At 37.7% G+C, this 21,152-nt stretch overlaps 1 protein-coding gene across 2 annotated transcripts in view; it reads left to right on the forward strand.

The window, feature by feature from the left end:
* THSD7B (thrombospondin type 1 domain containing 7B) overlaps window positions 1–21,152 on the forward strand; it is a 751,247-nt gene that overhangs the window by 628,605 nt on the left and 101,490 nt on the right. Inside the window, exon 15 of one of the 2 annotated variants that reach the window (XM_036856921.1) lies at window positions 3,310–3,315. The exons of the other annotated variant lie outside the window; for it this stretch is intronic. Coding sequence (XP_036712816.1) covers window positions 3,310–3,315 — 6 coding nt within the window. The remainder of the gene's footprint in view (window positions 1–3,309; window positions 3,316–21,152) is intronic. 2 annotated transcript variants of the gene reach the window in all.

Raw genomic sequence — 21,152 nt, forward strand, 5'->3', positions numbered from 1 at the left:
TTCCTACCTATTTTTGGAGGATTTCAGAGGATTAATGAGAACCAGGGTTCTAACAGTACATCTATTTTTTAGAAGTCATTGTAGGCTATTAAACAGTGTGTAACAATCCCTTTTATGTGATTGTGGGTATAGAATGGCATATTATGACCAACTAGCAGTTGTACTCTTTGAAAAATAACATTGATGAGATTCCGGGACAATGCATTTTTTTTTCTCATTTCGTCTTTGAGGAGACAGCAAAAAACAGGTGCTCTAAGGAAAGAGGAAGCATGTTTGAGTTGTGTCTGTTGTTCAAGTTTTCTATCTTTAATTGGAAAATGTATATAATACCTAATTCATTCTTACCACCATCCACTAAATACCAAATAAATGCATAACTTCTGGGGAAATTTTATGTGCATGAAGGGTGGTGTGGCTGGAGTAAAATGAGCTAGAGGGAAAAAGTCGGAGATACTTTTAGGCAAATGGCAGGGTGGGGTCACTTAAAGCTCAGTGAGCCATGAGGAAGAGAACCACAGGTATGTTTCTAAGTGTGATAGGAGCCCTGCAGTGTTTTGTTTTGTTTTAAATTAATAGCTACTCTATTTATTTATTTATTTATTTATTTATTTATTTATTTATTTATTTTTAGCTGTGTTGGGTCTTCGTTTCGTGCGAGGGCTTTCTCTAGTTGCGGCAAGCGGGGGCCACTCTTCATCGTGGTGCGGGGGCCACTCTTCCTCGTGGTGTGGGGGCCACTCTTCATCGCGGTGCGCGGGCCTCTCACTATCGCGGCCCCTCCCGTTGCGGAGCACAGGCTCCAGACGCGCAGGCTCAGTAATTGTGGCTCACAGGCCCAGTTGCTCCGCGGCATGTGGGATCTTCCCAGACCAGGGCTCGAACCCGTGTCCCCTGCATTAGCAGGCAGAGTCTCAACCACTGCGCCACCAGGGAAGCCCCCCTGCAGTGTTTTGAGTAGTCAAGTGAATTGGTCTGAATTTGTCTAATGCATGTGCTATGGATCCCAGTCTCAAAACACACCTGGACTTCATCTAGGGAGATAGAACATATGTATAAAAAACCAAATCTGTGGAACTATCTGTTGAGCCTCAGGAAATTAGGGGAGTATGGAAGCCCAGGTTTGGGAAAATTTAAGGTAAGAGAAATTAAGACCTGAATTGATCTTAAAGAAAGAATAGTATTTAGACATGTGGAAATGGAGGCCCAGTAGGAAATGTTAAGCAGGGTCTATTTAAGCACCTATATTTATATGATAGTAGTATTTAAAGCAGAAATAGCGAAAAGCAGTTTGACTAAAGCCAAGGAGAAAAATGGAAGCTGCATATAGAAGTAAAGTGGTTGAAATATCTCAAAGACTTTTGAGCCAGGAGGATAGGGGATTAATCTTTATCCAAAATTTATATATTTTAACCAGAAATTAAATAATTATGGCACCCAGATTTTTTAAAAGGCAGAAAAAGGAAAAGTAATAAATGTAATTCCTGGAGAGCTTAGTTCTTCAAAGTACAGTCAGATTCCCATATCCAACATGTTTACTAGTGCTTTGGAAAGCTTCTTCAGTATGTATCCTGGGGAATAACAAAAGAGGTACTTCTGATTGCCTTTATTTATTGCCTTGTAGAAATTTAACCATCTATATCAAGGAAATTACCTACTATTATTCATGGAGAGAATTCTTGGCCTTTAATGTTAATAATATGTTTGGGTTTTTTATACATATTTGTACATATTTGCTCTAGAAGTGCAGTGAGCTGAAATTAAATAGTTTTAGAAATCCCTGAACCATGGAGCTATATACCTAGAACCCTATACCTAGAACTCTAAGTTCTGGACAGTCCAAAATGTGTAGGAGGTCTACACAAAAACAGGAGTGAAAGAGGCAATACACCCAAGTTTCCTGGTTCATTGATTTAAATCCATCTATGGGCAATAGTCATCAAGATTTGACAGTTATATTAAAAGAGCCCATAAATCATTTCCATAAGATGTGATACTAATGTGCAATAAAATAATGCTGTGAACATTGTTCATTGAGCACTTAACTCTGAGTTAATTATATCTAGCTATTATCGTGAAAACAGACATTTTCTCAGGTCAGAGATTTTCCTGAGCTTCTTATCTTTAAGGACTTTTAATCCTCCTAATATCTCTACCTAAAGCCAAAGATATTCTTCTTTTGATTAACCTATATAATTTATAGCTGGCAAATGTATCAATTTTAATAATATTTTTGAAGTAGTGATAGTTAAGTCTGGCCTCCTGCTAAGTTTGTGAAGCCCTTTGGGTTCAGTGACTTCTAGGTGTAAACAATCATTAGTTATACATTGTGATGATGGTGGGTTGCTTTAAATGTGATTAGAATTCCCAAGATGCAGGTAAATGGATGTTTGATCAATTTACCCAACCTAGCTCCTGTGGAAATATTCTGTAAATTAAGATTTCCGATCTATTACATAAAACAGTAAAACTTGAATTCAAATTGAACATGAATTTTTGATTTGGTTTATAATTTTTAGATATATCTAAATATTTATAATTTATATTGCCTTGGGACTACATTCATTCATTTACCTTTCCAAAATATTTTTGAAGTATCTACTCAATGCCAAGCACTGGATAAGTATTGAGAATACACTGATGAACAACAACAACCAAATGATACTAGCCCTGCCCTCAGGGAGCATACAGTCTATTTGTAGAGATGACAGTAATTAGATAACCACTTAAGTAAATTAAAAATTATAATTGTGGTAGGATTGAGGAGTACAAATACATGGTGGGAGTGAGTAGGCAGTAGAACCAAGTGTCATGGAATCCATATTCTAAGATTTAGTCTGGTCTGTGTGTGCTATAACCTTCAAAACTAATAAGTCTTATGTATTTTTTCTTTTCTTTTCTTTCTTTGCCATGATTAATAAGCTGTGGCTGTGATACTTGTGCTGCTACTTAGAGAGTTTGGGATAAGCTTCAGAGCTTTATTGTATTTCCTTAAGCCTTGGTCTTAGGAGTCAGCTGTCATAACCAGAGGACAGCTGGAGGAAATCTGCCCAACCTTCTCAGATCCACGTGTTCTTTATTTTTCCACACAATCATACGTTTGATTTCCACTTAGAGGGGGTATTTTGCTTGAAAAATGGGAGGGAAACATTCACATTCGAGCTAAAGTGTAAGCCGTTAATTTTGAATAACCAGGGGAAAGAATTTCTACTTTTTTTTCTATTTTGCATTATAATAGCAGTTCAACTAATGCATATATAATTTTCTTTCCCTTTTGCTTGTCATGCACTGCCAACATGGATTTCTACAAAGGCTCAGGTTGGTGTTGCAATCTGTTTTGATCTTTACTGTTTTCATTTAGTGAAAAGAAGCTTTGATGTTTTCTTTCACAAATCAGCTTTTTTTCTCTTTGTAAATCCTGATCAAAACATTGTTCACACATGGAAGAAAAACATCCTCCCATAGGAGAGTTAGTTACGTATATGTTGCTGTTGAATGAATTCCTTTACATCAGCAAAGTGACTATTTCAGAAATCCAGAAAATGGATCTATATCTTATTAAATTGGCCATGCCTGGCTTATTTTATGATATAAAGAAAACAGTGCTCTGAGCTTTTAGAATCAGCAGAATATACCAGACTGAAAAGGTTTCTGATATTAACCTTCTACTTTCAGAGTAATATTAGATGGCATTGTGCATGATCTCTGTAGCTCCAGACTTAGTATTGAGAATTCCATACGTAGACTCCTATCAAGATGCTGATTCTAGGATCACCAAATTCTTAATAGTCTTCAGAATATCAATAGCTTTCTCTCTCTCAATCTCTGTCTCTTCTTGTTTTTCAAAGGTGTTAATCTTTTTTGAAGATTACATCAATATCTCATATAAATCTCAGGTTCTTTACTTTTATAGTTTTAATAAATCCACATGCTATTTCTGTCCACCACAATTTTATTTGAAATATTGTTGGTCATATAATGAACAAAAACATCAGTAATAAAAAAAACAAAAATAACAAAACATCAGTAATATTTTCAGAGGCTACCTGTGTAGTAGACTAAAGTGATGTTTATGATGCCTTAGGGACCAGGAGCTAAGTGCAGCTAAAGAGAGTTTGTCAGTCACAGGAGAATCCAGATTTTTTTCATGTGCAAAGTTTTACAAGGACTAAGGAAAAATAAAATGGCTAAGTAGTTTGGATTCCATGTACTGGGGAGGGTATAAAATGTGCAACTCCAGACCTACCCAGTCTTTTGTTGATTGGGGGCTAGGTAGCAAATCCAAAGACTTCTATGATGTCATAAGTCCTGTTGTGGCTAAGCTTCGTCTAAAAGCTCAGATGTCATGGGGATATAGTATAAACCATGGGGAATATAGTCAATAATATTGTATTAACTTTGTATGGTGACTGATGGTAACTAGACTTATTGCTGTGGTTATTTAGAAATGTATATAGATGTTGAATCACTATGTTGTACACCTGAAACTAGTATAATACTATATGCTAGTTATATTTCAATTTTTAAAAAATGCTCAAAAGGAAAGGCTAGGGGATGAGATGTCCATAGGGGTTTTGAAAAACTCTGATGTACTCCTGGAAAGTAAAAGGCCATGCACAAGCATGGGGCAGTGCACATATTTAGGAAAGCCCTGGCAAGACCCTCTCTCCTCAGGCTAACCTTGAGTCTCTGTGCAAGCAGAAAGTGAGGACAAAGGTGAAGCTGTAAATAGCCTAGCTGAGTGTTGAATGTGTGCCCCAACACATAGAGCCCCTCAGCAAAGACTAGAAGATTTATTGGTGCCAGCCATTAAAGGGAATTTCTGTCAGACAGAAACATCATTAGATATGACAAACAGCACAGACTTCTCATAATTACTTCAAAAAGTTACTAAACAAACAAACAGTAGCAGTAATAAATAGCAACGTCAACAAACACTAGAGAGAGGGGGAAATCTGGTCTCCAGAGTTGACATATTATGTTATTTTAAGTGTTCAGTTTTCAGCAAAAAATATGAGACATGAAAAGGAAAAAGTATGGTCCATACATAGCAAGCAGGCAATAGAAACTGTTTCTGAGGAAGCTGAGAAGTTGGTCTTATTAGACAAAGATTTTGAATTGGTTATTTTAATTAAATATATTTAAGGAACTAAAGGAAGGTACAAGCATGATGTCAAACTAAATAGAGAATATCAATAACAAAATAGAAATTATAAGGAAGAATCAAATAGATAATCTGAAGGTTAAAAGTACAAAAACTGAAATTAAAAAATTAACTAGAGGGACCGAACAGTATATCTGGGCAGCCAGAAAAAAAGAATCATTTAATTGGAAGATATGTCAATTGAGATTATCCAGTCTGAAGAAAAGAAAAATAAAATAATGAAGGGAAATGTATAGAGCCTCAGAAATCTGGGAGACATTAACAAGCATACAGACATATGCATGATGGGAGTCCCAGGGCAAGAGGAAAGATGAAACAGAAAGAATTTTTAAAGAAATAAGGGTCAAAACTTCCTAAACTTGGTGAAAAAAACATTAATCTACACATTCAAAAACTCAACAAACTCCAGGTAGGATGAAGTCAAAGAAATCTACACATAGATACATCATAATAAAAACTGTCAAACACAAAGAGACTCTTGAAACAAGAGAGAAGTGACTCATCATATTCACGTGATCATCAATATCAGGATTAACAGCTAAGTTCTCATCAGATACCATTAACGCCAGAAGGCAGTGGGAAGACATATTCAACATTTTGGAGGGGAAGAAAAGATTCAACCAGGAATTCTGTATCCAGTAAAATCATTCTTCAAAAATGAAGGAAAATTTTTAAAAACTCCCATATAAACTAAAGCAGAAAGAATTCATTGCTAGCAGACTGGCCCTACATAGAATGCTAAAGGGAGTACTTCATGTCACAATGAAAGGACACTAGACAGTAATTCAAATCTACATGAAGAAATAAAGAGTACTGGTAAAGGTAAAGGAAAACTATATAAGTACAAAACACTGTAGCCAATAATATTGGAATATACATTTTTCTCAATTACACATGGAACATTCTTCAGGATAGGCTTATGTTAGGGCATATAACAGTCTCAGTAAATTTAAGTGGATTGAAATCATACAAGTGTGCAAGGGGATCAGAATAGCCAAAATGATCTTTGAACAAATTTTGAGAACTCTTCACATTTTCAAAACTTACTACAAAGCTACAGTAATTAACAGTATATTGTATTATACATAAGGACAGGCCTATAGATCAATGGAATAGAACCAAGAATCTGGAAATAAACCATACATTTATGATAGTTGATTTTTTTTTTTTGGTGGGGGGGAAGTCCCTAAAGTTTTATAGCTACCACTTCAGAATGTTTTATCGCAGTTACTGATATTTATATTCAGGACATATTTAAGTGTGTATATATTTTTTATCATGGATGTCATATATTTTTCTGTGACTATTTTTTCATTCAACAGTATACCTTGGACATTTTTTATGCCAGAAAATACGGATCTGTCACATCTTTTAAAATAATCATATTGTATAGTAAACATGTACCATGATATGATAGTTGATTTTTGATGAAGATGTTGCATGTGTCCTATTGCTGCTATAAGAAATTACCACAAATTTAGTGATAAAATTTAAAACATAAATTATCTTACAGTGCAGGAGGTGGAAAGTCCAAAATAAGTCTCACAGGTGTCAGCAGGACTAGTTCCTTCTGGAAGCTCCAAGGGATATTCTGTTTCTTTCCTCTTCCAGTTTCTAGAGGCTGCTGGTATTCATGGCTACGTCAGTCTAACCTCTGCTTCATTTTCATATCACCCTCTGTATCGGATCATTCTGTGATTCTCTGATAAGGACCCTTTTAATTACATCTTGACCACCTCATAATCCAGGATTATTTCTCTATCACAAGATACTTAACCATATCTGCAGAGTCCCTTTTGCCATATAAAGTAACTTTCACTAGCCTCAGGGACTAGGTCATGGTGAAACTATTGTTCAGCGTAACAGAGATGTCAGTGCAATTTAATGAAGAGAAAATAGTCTTTTCAACAAATGGTGCTTCGACAACTGGATATCCACATGCAGAGAATGAGTCTATACTACTCTCACAGCATATACAAAAATCAACTCAAAATAGATCAAAGACCAAATGTAAGAGCTAAAACTATAAAACTCTTAAAAGAAAACACCAGTATAAATCTTCGTAATCTTAGATCAGGCAGTGGATACCTGAAGTTCAAGCAACCAAAGGGAAAAAAAGGTAATTTGGATTTCAACAAAATTAAAAACTTGTGCAATTCAAAGGACGTAATCAAGAAAGTGCAAACACAACCCACAGAGCGGGAGAAAATATCTGGAAATCATATATTTTATAATGATATAGTATCCAGGATATATAAAGAAATCTTATGACTCAAAAATAAGAAGACAAACAACCTAATTAATCGATGGGCACAGGACTTGAATAGACATTTCTCCAAAGAAGATATACAAATGACCAGTAAGCACATGAAAAGATGCTCAAATGCTGAACATCAGTATTCATTAGGGAAGTACAAAATGAAACCGCAATGAGATGGCACTTCACACCAACTAAGATGCCTATAATAAAAAAACTGATAATATTTTCTCCCATTCTGGGGGTTGTCTTTTCGTCTTGTTTATGGTTTCCTTTACTGTGCAAAAGCTTTTAAGTTTCATTAGGTCCCATTTGTTTATTTTTTATTTTACTTCCATTACTCTAGGAGGTGGGTCAAAAAAGATCTTGCTGTGATTTATGTCATAGAGTCTTCTGCCTATGTTTTCCCCTAAGAGTTTTATAGTGTCTGGCCTTACAAAACAAAACAAAACAAAAAACTGACAATAATGTGTTGACAAGATGTAGAGAGAGTAATTGTAACCCTCATTCATTGTTGGTGGAAATGTAAAATGTTGTAGCTATTTTGGGAAACTCATGGCCAGTCCCTCAGAAAGGCAAACGTAGTTTCCACATGACACAGCAGTTCCACTCCTAGGTAAATAACCAAGAGAACTGAAAATATATATCCACACAGATACTTGTACACAAATGTCCATAGCAGCATTATTCATAAGAACCAAAAGATGGAAACAACATAAATGTTAATCAACTTGAAGAATGGATAAACAAATCTGGTATATCCATAAAATTGAATGTTATTCATTCATAAACAATAATGAAATACTTATTCATGCTATGACATGGATGAACTTTGAAAAAATTATGCTAAGTCAAAGTAAAAAGACACAAAAGGCCATGTATTATGATTTCATTTATATGAAATGTCCAAATAGGCCAATCCATATAGAGGCAAAAAGCAGATGAGTGGTTGGTGCCAGGGGGACGGGGAAGGAGAGAATGGGTAGTGACTGCTAACAGATAAAAGGTTTCTTTCTGAGGTGAATAAAATATTATAAAGTTAGAGGTAATGATGATGGTTGCACAACTTTGTAAATATATTAAAAACTGAACTGTATACTTTAAAAGAGTGAATTTTATGGGATATAAATTATATATCATTTTTTTAATAAAGAAGGAAAGTAGTAGGTGGCAAGCCAAATTTGACCCATGGACATAATTTTCCAACACCAACACAAGAGAAAATGATTTGTGTCCTCTTTGTCCAGTGTCTAAGGAGATTCTGGGTTTTACATAGTAGAAAATCAGTAAAGGTCTGGTGAATTAAAGCATTAGCAAAAAAGTAAGTACAAGAGGTCTGCTTGCAACTGTTAAAAGCTCCAACTGTTAAAAGATCCTTAACTGTTGTTATCACATGACATTTATCTTTAAAGAAGAATAATTTTCATGATATTCATACTCTTTTCTTTCTATTCCTAATCAATACCTTAATCTCTACCTTGTATGTAGTAACTGATCCCTAAATTGTTAATAGTTTTAAATTAAAACTTTCAGCATAGGGCACTTTTTATGTCTCAGCTATAAAATTAAAGACTTTTCCTTTTTAGAAGGAATCATTTCGTGCTCAAGAGAAATGTCAAAAATTGATGTGACTGTGGAATTGTAAATAGTCTTTTGTATCTTTATCAGAAATAATGATATGTCTAGGATGATCCAGGTTGTTTTGCTGGCTTAGCTGTTACTGATTGGGCATCTCTTTTTCTCTTTAAGGTATTAGGTGATGTGGAGGATGAGGAAGGATAAAAATCCAAGACATTTGTCTCTTTCAATCTGTCACATCTCCCAAGTTTTGAGGGTGCAGTGTTAATAACTATTCAAAGTTAATTAGGTTAATATAGATGAGAGTGCAGGTGTATTTTTGATGAAGAAAATAATGCAGTTGGAATAGATGATCATACAGTTTATTTCCAGCTCCAAAATTTCTTCAACTCCATGCCTCAGTGCTAATCTTACTCATAACAAACATTACTTCTTATAGTGAACTCTCTCAAACTTTCTAAAGCTCATATACTATTACTGTACTTCTCTTGAGAATAAGTATTAATGTCAGGTTATGAAGAGAAAAGCTAGACCCCAAGAGACCCTTAAGTGAGCTGCCAGGAATCAATGGCAGAACCTGAATCATAACCCCTTTCTCATGGCTCTCTTCATACTCCTCTGCTCACTAGACCACAGATAATCTTTAACACAGTATAAAGGATCACGTCACCCATCACTGAAATGAAGCCACCCCCGCAGAAGAACTCATTATCAACTCAACAGGATCCAACCAAGGAATCCAATAATGGAGGACAGGAATCCAATCCAAGTAAAGTACTTGATGCCGCCCATCTCCTAAATTACTCTACGGATGCCATGTCATCAATCCAAAGCAGTGTGGTTCCTGCTAAGGAAGACTATTTTAACAGACCTACACACACACACCAAGTGAGATGCCAGCTCAGATCTAGAACCATAAGCCCTATACTTCCTAGCATTCAGTTCAACATGCATTTATCGTGAGCCTGTTATGGGCCCTGCACATGTCAGATGCTAAGTGCAACATAAGAGATGTGCAAGAGATGGTCCCTGCCTTCAGAGAGATCCAGTGGTCACTGTGAGCCTGGTTCCCTCATACCAGCAGGGTCTGCTTTTAGTTAGCAGACATGGTGAGTCCTGGACGCCTCGAAAATTACCTGCCTTCAGGGAAAGAAAAAGTCAGTCCTTTTAGGAGCTTGTATTTTTCATAATTAATTCAAGGCATCCATGATTGGGATGGGGAAGTGGGGTTACACTGTGCAATTACTATCATCAGTATTCAGAGAAATCAAAAATGAAATCAGAGATGAGAGAATTTTGAAATAATAAAATCTAAGAAATATAAATCTCTGAATTCATTTGGATATCTGCTTTGAAATGTTGGGACCAGAGTACAGTTACAAGCAATCAGATTTGAATAATTGATACATAATAGTAATGTCCCTGTAAAGTTAATTACAAAGAGGGCACAACTTTTAACTCCAGGTCATACCAGCATCGTGGTTTGGTCTATGTACATTTTTTAGGAACATGCTTAGGAGAATATTTCTGTAGTCATTTGTTCATATTTATACCAATATATATCTATTGAGCACAGAGTATAACCCAGTGACACAGTGTATAAGTTCTCTTATTTGGGGGGTGGAGGTGGAGGAAGGATTGTTTATAGAAAATATGGTATCTGGAAATCTTAGTTCTCAGTTAATATCTCAGAAAAGCTGTCACTGGTTGCACACATGCTATGTATTCATGTTTTAGTTCTTTATCAAGTCCAGGTTTGTAGAAAATTGCCCACTTTATGTAAATGGGTTAATTGATCATCCTGTAACACATTTTAAGAACTTCTTTGTCAAGTTTTTCAAATAACTTGTGTTTTGCAAGTACCCAGGAATAGGCTTACCATTTATGTTGTATATAGTGATATTTGCTTGTTAGACATGACTTCTACTTTACCATCAGCTGTCTTTCCTTTGGTCAAAACAAAATTTACTAAAATGGAGGTCAGGAACAGGTCTGCCTTAAACTAGCATTTTCCTTCAGCAATCATCTTCTGGTTTTATCTTGTGAAAGGCCTAAAAGGTCTGTATTAGTCTTTGTCTCTTCTTCACTTTCTGCCTCAGAGGAAGACTCTTTCCAACAAAATACTCTTTATTCTGTAAAGAAGCAGCTTTCAATTAGTCCCTAATAAGAGTCTCCAACTGATGAAATTAGGGTGGAAATCAGAGCCAAGATCGCAATTTATCACCATGTAAGTGAATGGCAGGGATTCCATTAGCCAATCAATCTTGCCTCTCATTTCTGCAAAGGTCAGGCTGTGCCATCCATGGTTATAAAACATCACTTGTGGCTCTGTTTCACTTTAACTTTGTCTTAGACACCTCAGGTTTGTTATGGAAGGACTCACACTAAGAGTTCATATTTTAAAAAGCCATTTTGTGCTGTGCCTGGCCTTGTATTTTAACTGGGAGAACTGTTAGGGCACAATGCAGCCTTAGAACTGCTTCCTCATGCATTTATCTACAGAAGAAAAAGACTACTTTGTGTGTGTGTGTGACGCATAATATCTTTGTGCAAAAAGTCTCTTTATTTATAATATTTTTTACTTTCTGTCTTTTTTGCCCCAAACTATATGAAAATAATAATTATCTGTTTTTTTCTTGGGTGAAAAATACACTGTTCTCCTTTCCTGCCTTTTGTGATAGCGGGAGCATTTAGAAATTAGCCAAATTAGGAATGAAGTTTGCAGACTGCAATTCTTATCTCTTTCCTTCTACTAGGCAGAATAAAGGCCATTTTTTTTTTTTTTAAACTTTATTTATTTATTTATTTATTTATTTATTTTTGGCTGTGTTGGGTCTTCGTTTCTGTGCGAGTGCTTTCTCTAGTTGCGGCAAGTGGGGGCCACTCTTCATCGCGGTGCACGGGCCCCTCACTATCGCGGCCTCTCTTGTTGCGGAGCACAGGCTCCAGACGCGCAGGCTCAGTAATCGTGGCTCACGGGCCCAGTTGCTCCGCGGCATGTGGGATCTTCCCAGACCAGGGCTCGAACCCGCGTCCCCTGCATTGGCAGGCAGACTCTCAACCACTGCGCCACCAGGGAAGCCCAAGGCCATTTTTGATGGCTTCTTCTTTTGTTCTGTTCTCTCTAACTCCCTGATAGACTTTGGAGTAAGTGATAGATGAGAACCAATGCATTTTAAAGTAGGAAAGATTTGTTTGTTGCAGTGATTAAGAGACGGTAGCCTGGTGGGCCCAGAGTTCTCACTGCATGATAGGAAACATGTGAAAAGTCGTTTCTTGCCAATTTGGGGCTTTCCTTTTGGACTTGGTCCTAGAAGCCAGTTTTATGCTTGCCTACTGTGAATATTGGGAAGTTCTGAGCAAACCTCCCAAAGACTAGATTGCTTTTCAGGTCACACGTGGTCTCCGATTTAGCGTAACTAAGCCAAGATAAGATGAAATAAGATGGTAAAAGTATTATGAAGAAGTTTTCTTGGCAAACATCCAAGTTTCTGCCACTCTGCTCATTAGCAATACCCCCTGGAATTCAGGGCACTGGGGAAGCTGATGCCTTGTCTTCTTTCTTCCAATTCTGTTGGTAAAAAAGAGGAAACTTTAATGCGTCACTAGGTTCTAGAATATACTAATCTTAAATGAGTTCAAAAAGTAGCATTAAGGTTTTACTTGTCTCTTTCATTTTCACCACCAAATCTTGGTATCTCTTCTTCCCTGTCATGTTGGAAGCTTTGTGAAAATAGTAGATATAATGATTATTTTTTCATAACCGTAACGTCATATTGGGACCACTTCACCTTTCTCAGTTCTCTCACACATTCCCATCTCATCTTCCTCACATTTAAGATGACTTACGTGTCCCAAACTTCATTTGGAATATCTCTCTTGATATAAATCTCAGAAGTTTTAGTGGCGCACGCCCATTATCTACCAATTAAATTCTACCTCATCAAATTTCCCATTTTCTTACCCCAGGTGGCTGCAGTCTTCAAGCTTCATCCTGTATGTATCAGGGCCTTGTGTATAGTTTATGAGAATTAGATGTAGATTTTGGTTTGTTTGTTTGCCTGATTGACAAATCTCTCATCTGAAGTAGGTCATAGTAGATTAATCCCAACTAGGACAACCCATCCTTGTCCACTTGTATCTGATAGTTCAGCCACGCAAACATAGGATTTCTTTGCCTAAGGAATGTGCAACTTAAACCATACTGCTTCTTTACACAAATACATTTTTTATAACTCAAATTACATTGATTTCCTAGGCATGCTCCAATAGGTTTCTTACATTCGAGTGCAGAGACAGTTGCCTGTATCCTAGAGTAAGGATAGCGTGATGCTCTCAACTACTGAGAATGAGTGAGAACCATACAAGACTCTTTCCCAGCAAAGGAAGGTAACGGTTTTCCCCAAAGCCTTCACTTGTGTTGGACACTTAACATAATGAGTTGCAAGCCTCGGGCTTAAATCCCTTCTCCTCCCTTTCTTGATAAACCTCAAACAATACCATATACCTTTCTGACTTATCCTTTGGGCATCTGTTTGTGAGAACTGAGATCTGCTCATCCCTGCTTTAGCACTGCCTTATACCTATAACTTGTAAAAACTTTTGTTACCTGCCAGAAGCCAAAGTAGTCTCTGTTTCAGACTCTCTTTTGTATTGCAACAGAGAAAGAAAGTTTTCCTTTCTCACCTGACTTCTGGTGGTCATATTCTGGACCCAGACTTACTTTGTCTGTATCTGTCTCTCTATCTATCTAATCTGTGCACTAGACCCCTAGACAGCATCTTATAAATGCTAAGAGCAGAAAGGTTCTTTCACTGGTCAGGTTTCCATGGTGCAGTCCAGCCCCCTCTGAGACATGTAACTCTTTTTATGGTGGTAAGAACACGTAACATAAGATAGCCCTACCCCCTTAACAGATTTTAAGTGTATAATACAGTATTGTTATCCATAGGCAGTACTGTACAGCAAATCTCCAGAACTTTTCATGTGAAATTTTATGCCCATTGATTCGCAGTTCCCTGTTTTTCCCTCCCTGCGGCCCCTGACAACCACCAACCTATTCTTTGCTTCAGTGAGTTTGACTATCTGATATACCTCATATATGTATATTCATACAGTATTTATCCTTATGCGATTGGCTTATTTTGCATAATATCCTCAACATTCATCCATAACCTCTTTTCTGAAGGGTTACGTGTTCAGCTCTTCCAAAGTTTTCTGGAAGTATCGATCATAGCTGGCATGGGATTGCTTTTGGTTTTTTTGGTTTTTTTTTTTTTTTTCCACTTCAGCTTGACTGATAACTGCAATCTGTTCTATGAAAATCCAAAGGGCCACCGTGACAGTAGTCCCTGATATACTGCGAGCAATCTACAAAATTCCGTCTGCTCTCATATCACAGCATGGCAGCGGGCAGCACCTCCCAGGGGACTGGAGAAGGCAATCCAGACTCTGGAGTGAGTTTCCCTCTCTCATTCTGTTGCTTATGATTGTTTACACTGCTGTGGTACACAGAGTGGGCTTTATAGTTCAGCTTGCCCCAGGTTGCCTGTGTCAGTGTGCTCCGCCAGTTCTGTATCACATACCAGGCACAGAGGGATTCTGCTTAGTGCTCACGTGTGTGCACGCACACACACTTTACTGTAGAATATCCTGTGCTTCATGGGATCTGCGCAACGACAACTTTTGTTGCTGATGTCCCTTACCACGTAGTCCACATTAAGACCGTGGTTTATTTTTATGGTTGCTTAAATGTCACAAATAAGAAATGTAAATCTGCCAAAGGGGAAATATAATGCTATGCATTAAAAAAAACTAAGGCATTTCTGCTTATTCACCATTATAAATAATCTATATTACATCAGCACAGATTACTGAGCTTAACCATGGCCTTTTGGATGAGGGCTTTGTGGTTCTCCTCTTTTAAATACCCTCTGTAATGGGTGGCCCGTGTGTGACATCCTTGAATGGGAATGAAACATGGGGAAGGGGAAGAAGTACATGCATGGCTTGAGGCCACATTTACTCAATCTCAGTACCCAGCTCTCCCACCTCCCATCCCTCTGCCCCCTGCCATGGGGGGAGGAAAATAAGACTATGTGGATGGTAGAGACAGTCTAGCTGTGCATGGATGTTGGTCTTGATAATGAGGACCCTGTGCTTAAAAGGCCAGCAGTGATATTCAGACCAGAGGGAAGGGGTTAAGTGTTACAGACCACTGGAAAATAAAAAGTAAAGAATCTGGAGGTTAGAACTTCTCAGGAAAATTTTATTTCAATATTCACTTTTAGAAAGAGGGCTGCTCTGTATAACATCTTTTATCAAAATATAAACAATGTAGGGCATAGCCTCCTTTTCAATTTATTCTCTTCTTTACATGTAAAGGCAGTGGTTCCCTGAGTGTTTGATACTAGGACCTTGTGCTCTTAGTCAGCCTGGGTTGAGAAAATTCCTAATGAGTGATTTCAAATTCAGCAGTTCCTTCAAATGAAATTAAAACTTTAAAATCACATTCCCTGCCTTCATTTGACAAGTGGTGGGACTAACATTTATGAGATTATATTATTCATTGAGACTACAGACAAGGTTTGGAACGAGAATGCATTCACGGGCCCCTTGCAACAATGCGACAGTTCTCCAGGTCTGCAAGCTTGGAAACCACTATTCTTAGGAGATAGGGAATGAAACTAGCATGGTCATTATTTTAATAAACTTCCCATTGGCTTTAAAGTTCAACACTTTATTTGTCAATAAATCTTGCAAATAAAACTCATTCAGCATTATTAAGTTCATTTTTAGATTTTTTTAACATCAAAATTGAAAAGAAAAAATATAATGCATGTTTAAAACCAATGGTGAGGGCTTCCCGGGTGGCGCAGTGGTTAAGAATCCGCCTGCCAATTCAGGGAACACGGGTTCGAGCCCTGGTCCGGGAAGATCCTGCATGCCGCGGAGCAACTAAGCCCATGTGCCACAACTACTGAGCCTGCGCTCTAGAGCCCGCAAGCCACAACTACTGAGCCTGTGTGCCACAACTACTAAAGCCCATGTGCCTAGAGCCCATGCTCTGCAACAAAAGAAGCCACCACAATGAGAAGCCCCTGCTCACTGCAACGAAGGCCCAACGCAGCTAAAAAAAATAAAATAAATAAATCAAAAATAAATAAAACCAATGGTGAATCTTACATACCAGGGATGATGGTAAGCTCAGAGAATTCTCAGGAAGCTAAGGAGGTAGTGGGAAAACATCTGGGAAGAGGAGGTTAGCCAGGGCCTCAGACTTGAACGTCTGGGCTAAAACTGACAGTTACCCACACCCTATATTATGGATCACCAGACTCCAGATCTCCAGAAAATCCTGACTCCAAGTGCTGCCCTTCTGAGCAACTCATAGCACAAAATGACAGGCATAATGATTTTCCCACAGATACCAATTTAAAACCATTCGTGGAATATTGTTTTAACCCATCATCTTCACACAAAGAGTTGCAACCATTCAAAAGACACAGGCCTAATCTTGCTTTAAATTTGCAAGTTTTCTGAGACATTTTTTTGGATTTTTGAAATTGTGAAAAGAGATTCCATACCCAAACACTAGGAATGAATTGCCTAGGCAATATTATTTTCTACATAAAGTAATATGCATCATTTACTATGTAGACATCTTTGAATATTCAGCTCTTGGTTTTCCTTTTTCAGTAATTTATAAATGTTAGCATTATCTTCATCATTGAAAAGATATTGACTGGCTCTCGAAGCATGGTGATGTGCTTGTACAAGCTAAACAGAGTCTGTGAACTCTTGGCATCACCAGGGTGGGATTCTCAAATAATCTCAGTTTGAGCACCAGCCTCGTCATTTATAAGCCATAAATGACTAACTTAGCTTCTTCAAATTTCAGTTATTTTTACCTGTAAATAGGGATCACACCAACATTTTCTAACTCAAATGATTGTGCTGATCAAGACCTAAGACATGGAAAGTCTTGTATAAGCCATAAAGATCCACAGAGTGTTATTGTGTTACCACTGATGACCAAGGACTAGTGATGGATGGGCTCATTGTAAAGCATGCGGCTGCAGTTGCATTAGGACTGAACTTTTTAGCCTTGCATATACACACTACATTGTACACAAACAAATTATAAATGCATGATGAACAAAAATGGAACCAAAAGATTATTTGTGTAAATGTGATAATTTCCAGCCAGTCAGACAAGTCGTAATGGAGGAGAGCATAACTTCACGGCTAATTGAATAAGAAAAGGGACAGAATTTGGTAAGTTGAAGGAAGGTGTAGCCTAGAGGACCCTTCTGAAAGCAAAGTGTAAGCCTTGGAAGAAGAAGAAAGTATAGACCAGCAGAAAAGGACTAGCAGGGAAGTTCTTTGAATTAAGGGATGAGAATCGTAGACCTAATCAGAGGCAAATTTGTGCAGTTTTGGCTGAGAACTCACAACCTTTTGCGGGAGAAGGAAGCCTGTAGTGCTTTACGGACCTTACCACTCCTAGAGACCATTTCCTCTCACATTCCAATGGGACAGACCCTGGCTCTGACTTGCAGGAATCTCTAGTCCCAATTGGACCTTTGAACTCATGTTCAAGTTCCAAGTAGCACAGTGCCCAGCATGGAGGTCTCAAGCCTGAAGTTTTCTATCTGGGTCTTGACTGGCAGCTTCACTGGAGCAAAAATTTATTCTATAGAAAATTGGAGGCCATGACTTCTCCTTTCTTTCTTTTTTTTTTTTTAATTGTGGTTGTTGTTGGATTATTTGCTTTATTTGAGCCCTTGAACCCTAAGACTCTGATGTACAATAATGATACCTGCTGAACCCCAGTGAGACCCTGCTTCCAAGTTTATACCAGTCAGTCCATAGGTGGAGAGTAATTTCAGAAAACAGTCCTTAATTAAATTGATCACTTACAGTGAGCAAAGGCTTATTAAATAAATATTAAAAGACTGACTAAATGAATGAGTTTATGATATGACTCTGGAACTACAAAATTATAAAAACACAATTCCCTCCTTTATCAAAAATAAGGTGACCATATGTGCATGGGTTTATCTCTGGGCTTTCTATCCTGTTCCATTGATCTATATTTCTGTCTTTGTGCCAGTACCATACTCTCTTGATTACTGGAGCTTTGTAGTATAATCTGAAGTCAGGGAGCCTGATTCCTCCACCTCTATTTTTCTTTCTCAAGATTGCTTTGGCTATTCGGGGTCTTTTGTGTTTCCATACAAATTGTAAAATTTTTTGTTCTATTTCTGTGAAGAATGCCATTGGTAGTTTGATAGGGATTGCATTGAATCTGTAGATTGCTTTGGGTAGTACAGTCATTTTCACAATGTTGTTTCTTCCAATCCAAGAACACGGTATATCTCTCCATCTGTTTGTATCATCTTTAATTTCTTTCATCAGTGTCTTATAGTTTTCTGCATACAGGTCTTTTGTCTCCTTAGGTAGATTAATTCCTAGGTATTTTATTGTTTTTGTTGCAATGGTAAATGGGAGTGTTTCCTTAATTTCTCTTGGAAGGTGTGGAAACCTAAGTTGATGTTATAAAATTTTATTTCCTTGGGTCTGTAGCAATACACCCCTTCCCCCATCTGGTGTCATAGGGATGTCTTGCTGGTCCAGCTGCCCACTCTCTCTAATATACATCGATCAGGATTGCACACACATACTGCAATCCATTGGTTACTGCAATCCAGTGGCTGCCTGGCCTTTAGTGTAGGAAAACACGCTGAAAAAGAACAGTATATGTGACTAGTAATGTCTGCCATGGGCACAGGCATGAAGAATGAAATTAGAACACTCCCTAACACCATACACAAAAATAAACTCAGAATGGATTAAAGAACTAAATGTAAAGCCAGACATTATGAAACTCTTAGAGGAAAACATAGGTAGAACACTCTATGACATAAATCACAGCAAGATCCTTTTTGACCCACCTCCTAGAGAAATGAAAATAAAAACAAAAATAAACAAATGGGACCTAATGAAACTTAAAAGCTTTTGCAAATCAAAACTACAATGAGGTATCACCTCACACCAGTCAGAATGGCCATCATCAAAAAATCTATGAACAATAAATGCTGGAAAGTGTATGGAGAAAAGGGAACCCTCTTGCTCTGTTGTTGAATGTAAATTGATACAGCCACTATGGAGAACAGTATGGAGGTTCCTTAAAAAACGAAAAATAGAACTACCATACGACCCAGCAATCCCACTACTGGGCATATACCCTAAGAAAACCATAATTCAAAAAGAGTCATGTACCACAATGTTCATTGCAGCTCTATTTACAATAGCCAGGACATGGAAGCAACCTAAGTGTCCATCGACAGATGAATGGATAAAGAAGATTTGGCACATATATACAATGGAATATTACTCAGCCATAAAAAGAAAGGAAATTGAGTTATTTGTGGTGAGGTGGATGGACCTAGAGTCTGTCATACAGAGTGAAGTAAGTCAGAAAGAGAAAAACAAATACCGTATGCTAACACATATATATGGAATCTAAAAAAAATGGTTCTGAAAAGCCTAGGAGCAAGACAGGAATAAAGACGCAGATGTAGAGAATGGACTTGAGGACATTGAGGGGAAGGGGGAAGGGTAAGATGGGACGAAGTGAGAGAGTGGCATGGACTTATATATACTACCAAGTGTAAAATAGATAAATAGATAGCTAGTGGGAAGCAGCCGCATAGCACAAGGAGATCAGCTCAGTGCTTTGTGACCACCTAGACAGGTGAGAGGGAGACGCAAGAGGGAGGAGATATGGGGATAGATATGTATATGTATAGCTGATTCACTTTGTTATAAAGCAGAAACTAACACACCATTGTAAAGCAATTATACTCCAATAAAGATGTTAAAAACATCTTTTAAAAAACACAATTCCCCAATAAAGAAGTAATAAATAGGACTCATTACCAGGAGAATGAAATGTTACTTCTCTCAGAGGATTTAGATTTTTCAGTGGCATTTCTTAGCATCGGTGGCCCTGTTAAACCCTGTTATTTTCTTCCTAGTTTGTGCCATTTAGAAATGATTTTCATTTAACTTTCCCATGGCTCATTTCTCTCCTTCAGAACATTTCCGCATGATTCCCTGATAAAGTCCATGCTTTAACACATTTCCATTATGAAACTATAATAAGCACCAACCGAATAGCAATATGAAATAGCCAGAACATAAAGGACTGACATGAGAAGAAATTGGGCATCTGGGTAGTAAATTTTTGTTCTTGAAGACCTGCTGCCTTTTTGCCTCTTGTGGGTGTTTTTGATCCTCTAGGTAAGATTCCTTGCCTAATGAACAAGGTCTCTAAACAAACAGCTCTCACAATTCTTTAGGGACAGCCTTTCTTTCCCATAAGAAAAATCATCAGGCAGCACCTTTTGCTAATGTAATGATGGCTATTCTTCAGCAAAGCCCCATAATGGAAAGAAAAGGATTTCATTTTGTTCCCTCTTATTGTCCTTTGAGCTTTGTAAAACACCCCTTATACATTCCATTTATGAGCCTGTTCTCTCTAGAAAATTAAGTGAGGGTCATTTAGCAATCTGTGCCCCTTCAAAAATTAGTTTCAATTCAACAAATACTGATGGTGCATCACCCCCTCCTCCGAATGTTTTACAAAGTGCAGACATCATAGAAGCATAGTCCCTGCCTTCCTAAGACTCACAAGTTTTGTTCAGGTAGTCATATAAAGAGACACTGATAGTCCGGGTCTGACTTTGGTTAAAACCAGAAGCGTATTTATGAGTAGAGGGTTCAAATTGTGTTTCTCTTGGCATATTCTTTCAGTATGATTTACAGTACAAAGGAGACATTAAGACTAAAGTTAGAAAAAAAGCTCAAGTAGATGAGAGAATAGGAGACACATAGAGAGGAGTCAAGGTGATGACTTCATTGAATGTGTTTGCTCCCCAAGCTCCACACAGTGTGGCCCTAGTTGCCACCACTGGCCCAGCCTTGCACATGGCATCTGACATTATAACCTGGCCACAGATCTGCTTAAAATTGAAACTCTCACTGAGTACCAAAAACATGCCAACTGGAGTCATAGGAAAGGCCTTGTGGAAGTGGTGGGATTCACTTGGACTTTGAATGAAGGTAGGGATTTGTCAGCCAGAAGTGGCA

The sequence above is a fragment of the Balaenoptera musculus genome, chromosome 7, assembly GCF_009873245.2.
Source record: "Balaenoptera musculus isolate JJ_BM4_2016_0621 chromosome 7, mBalMus1.pri.v3, whole genome shotgun sequence".
Classification (NCBI taxonomy): Eukaryota; Metazoa; Chordata; class Mammalia; order Artiodactyla; family Balaenopteridae; genus Balaenoptera; species Balaenoptera musculus.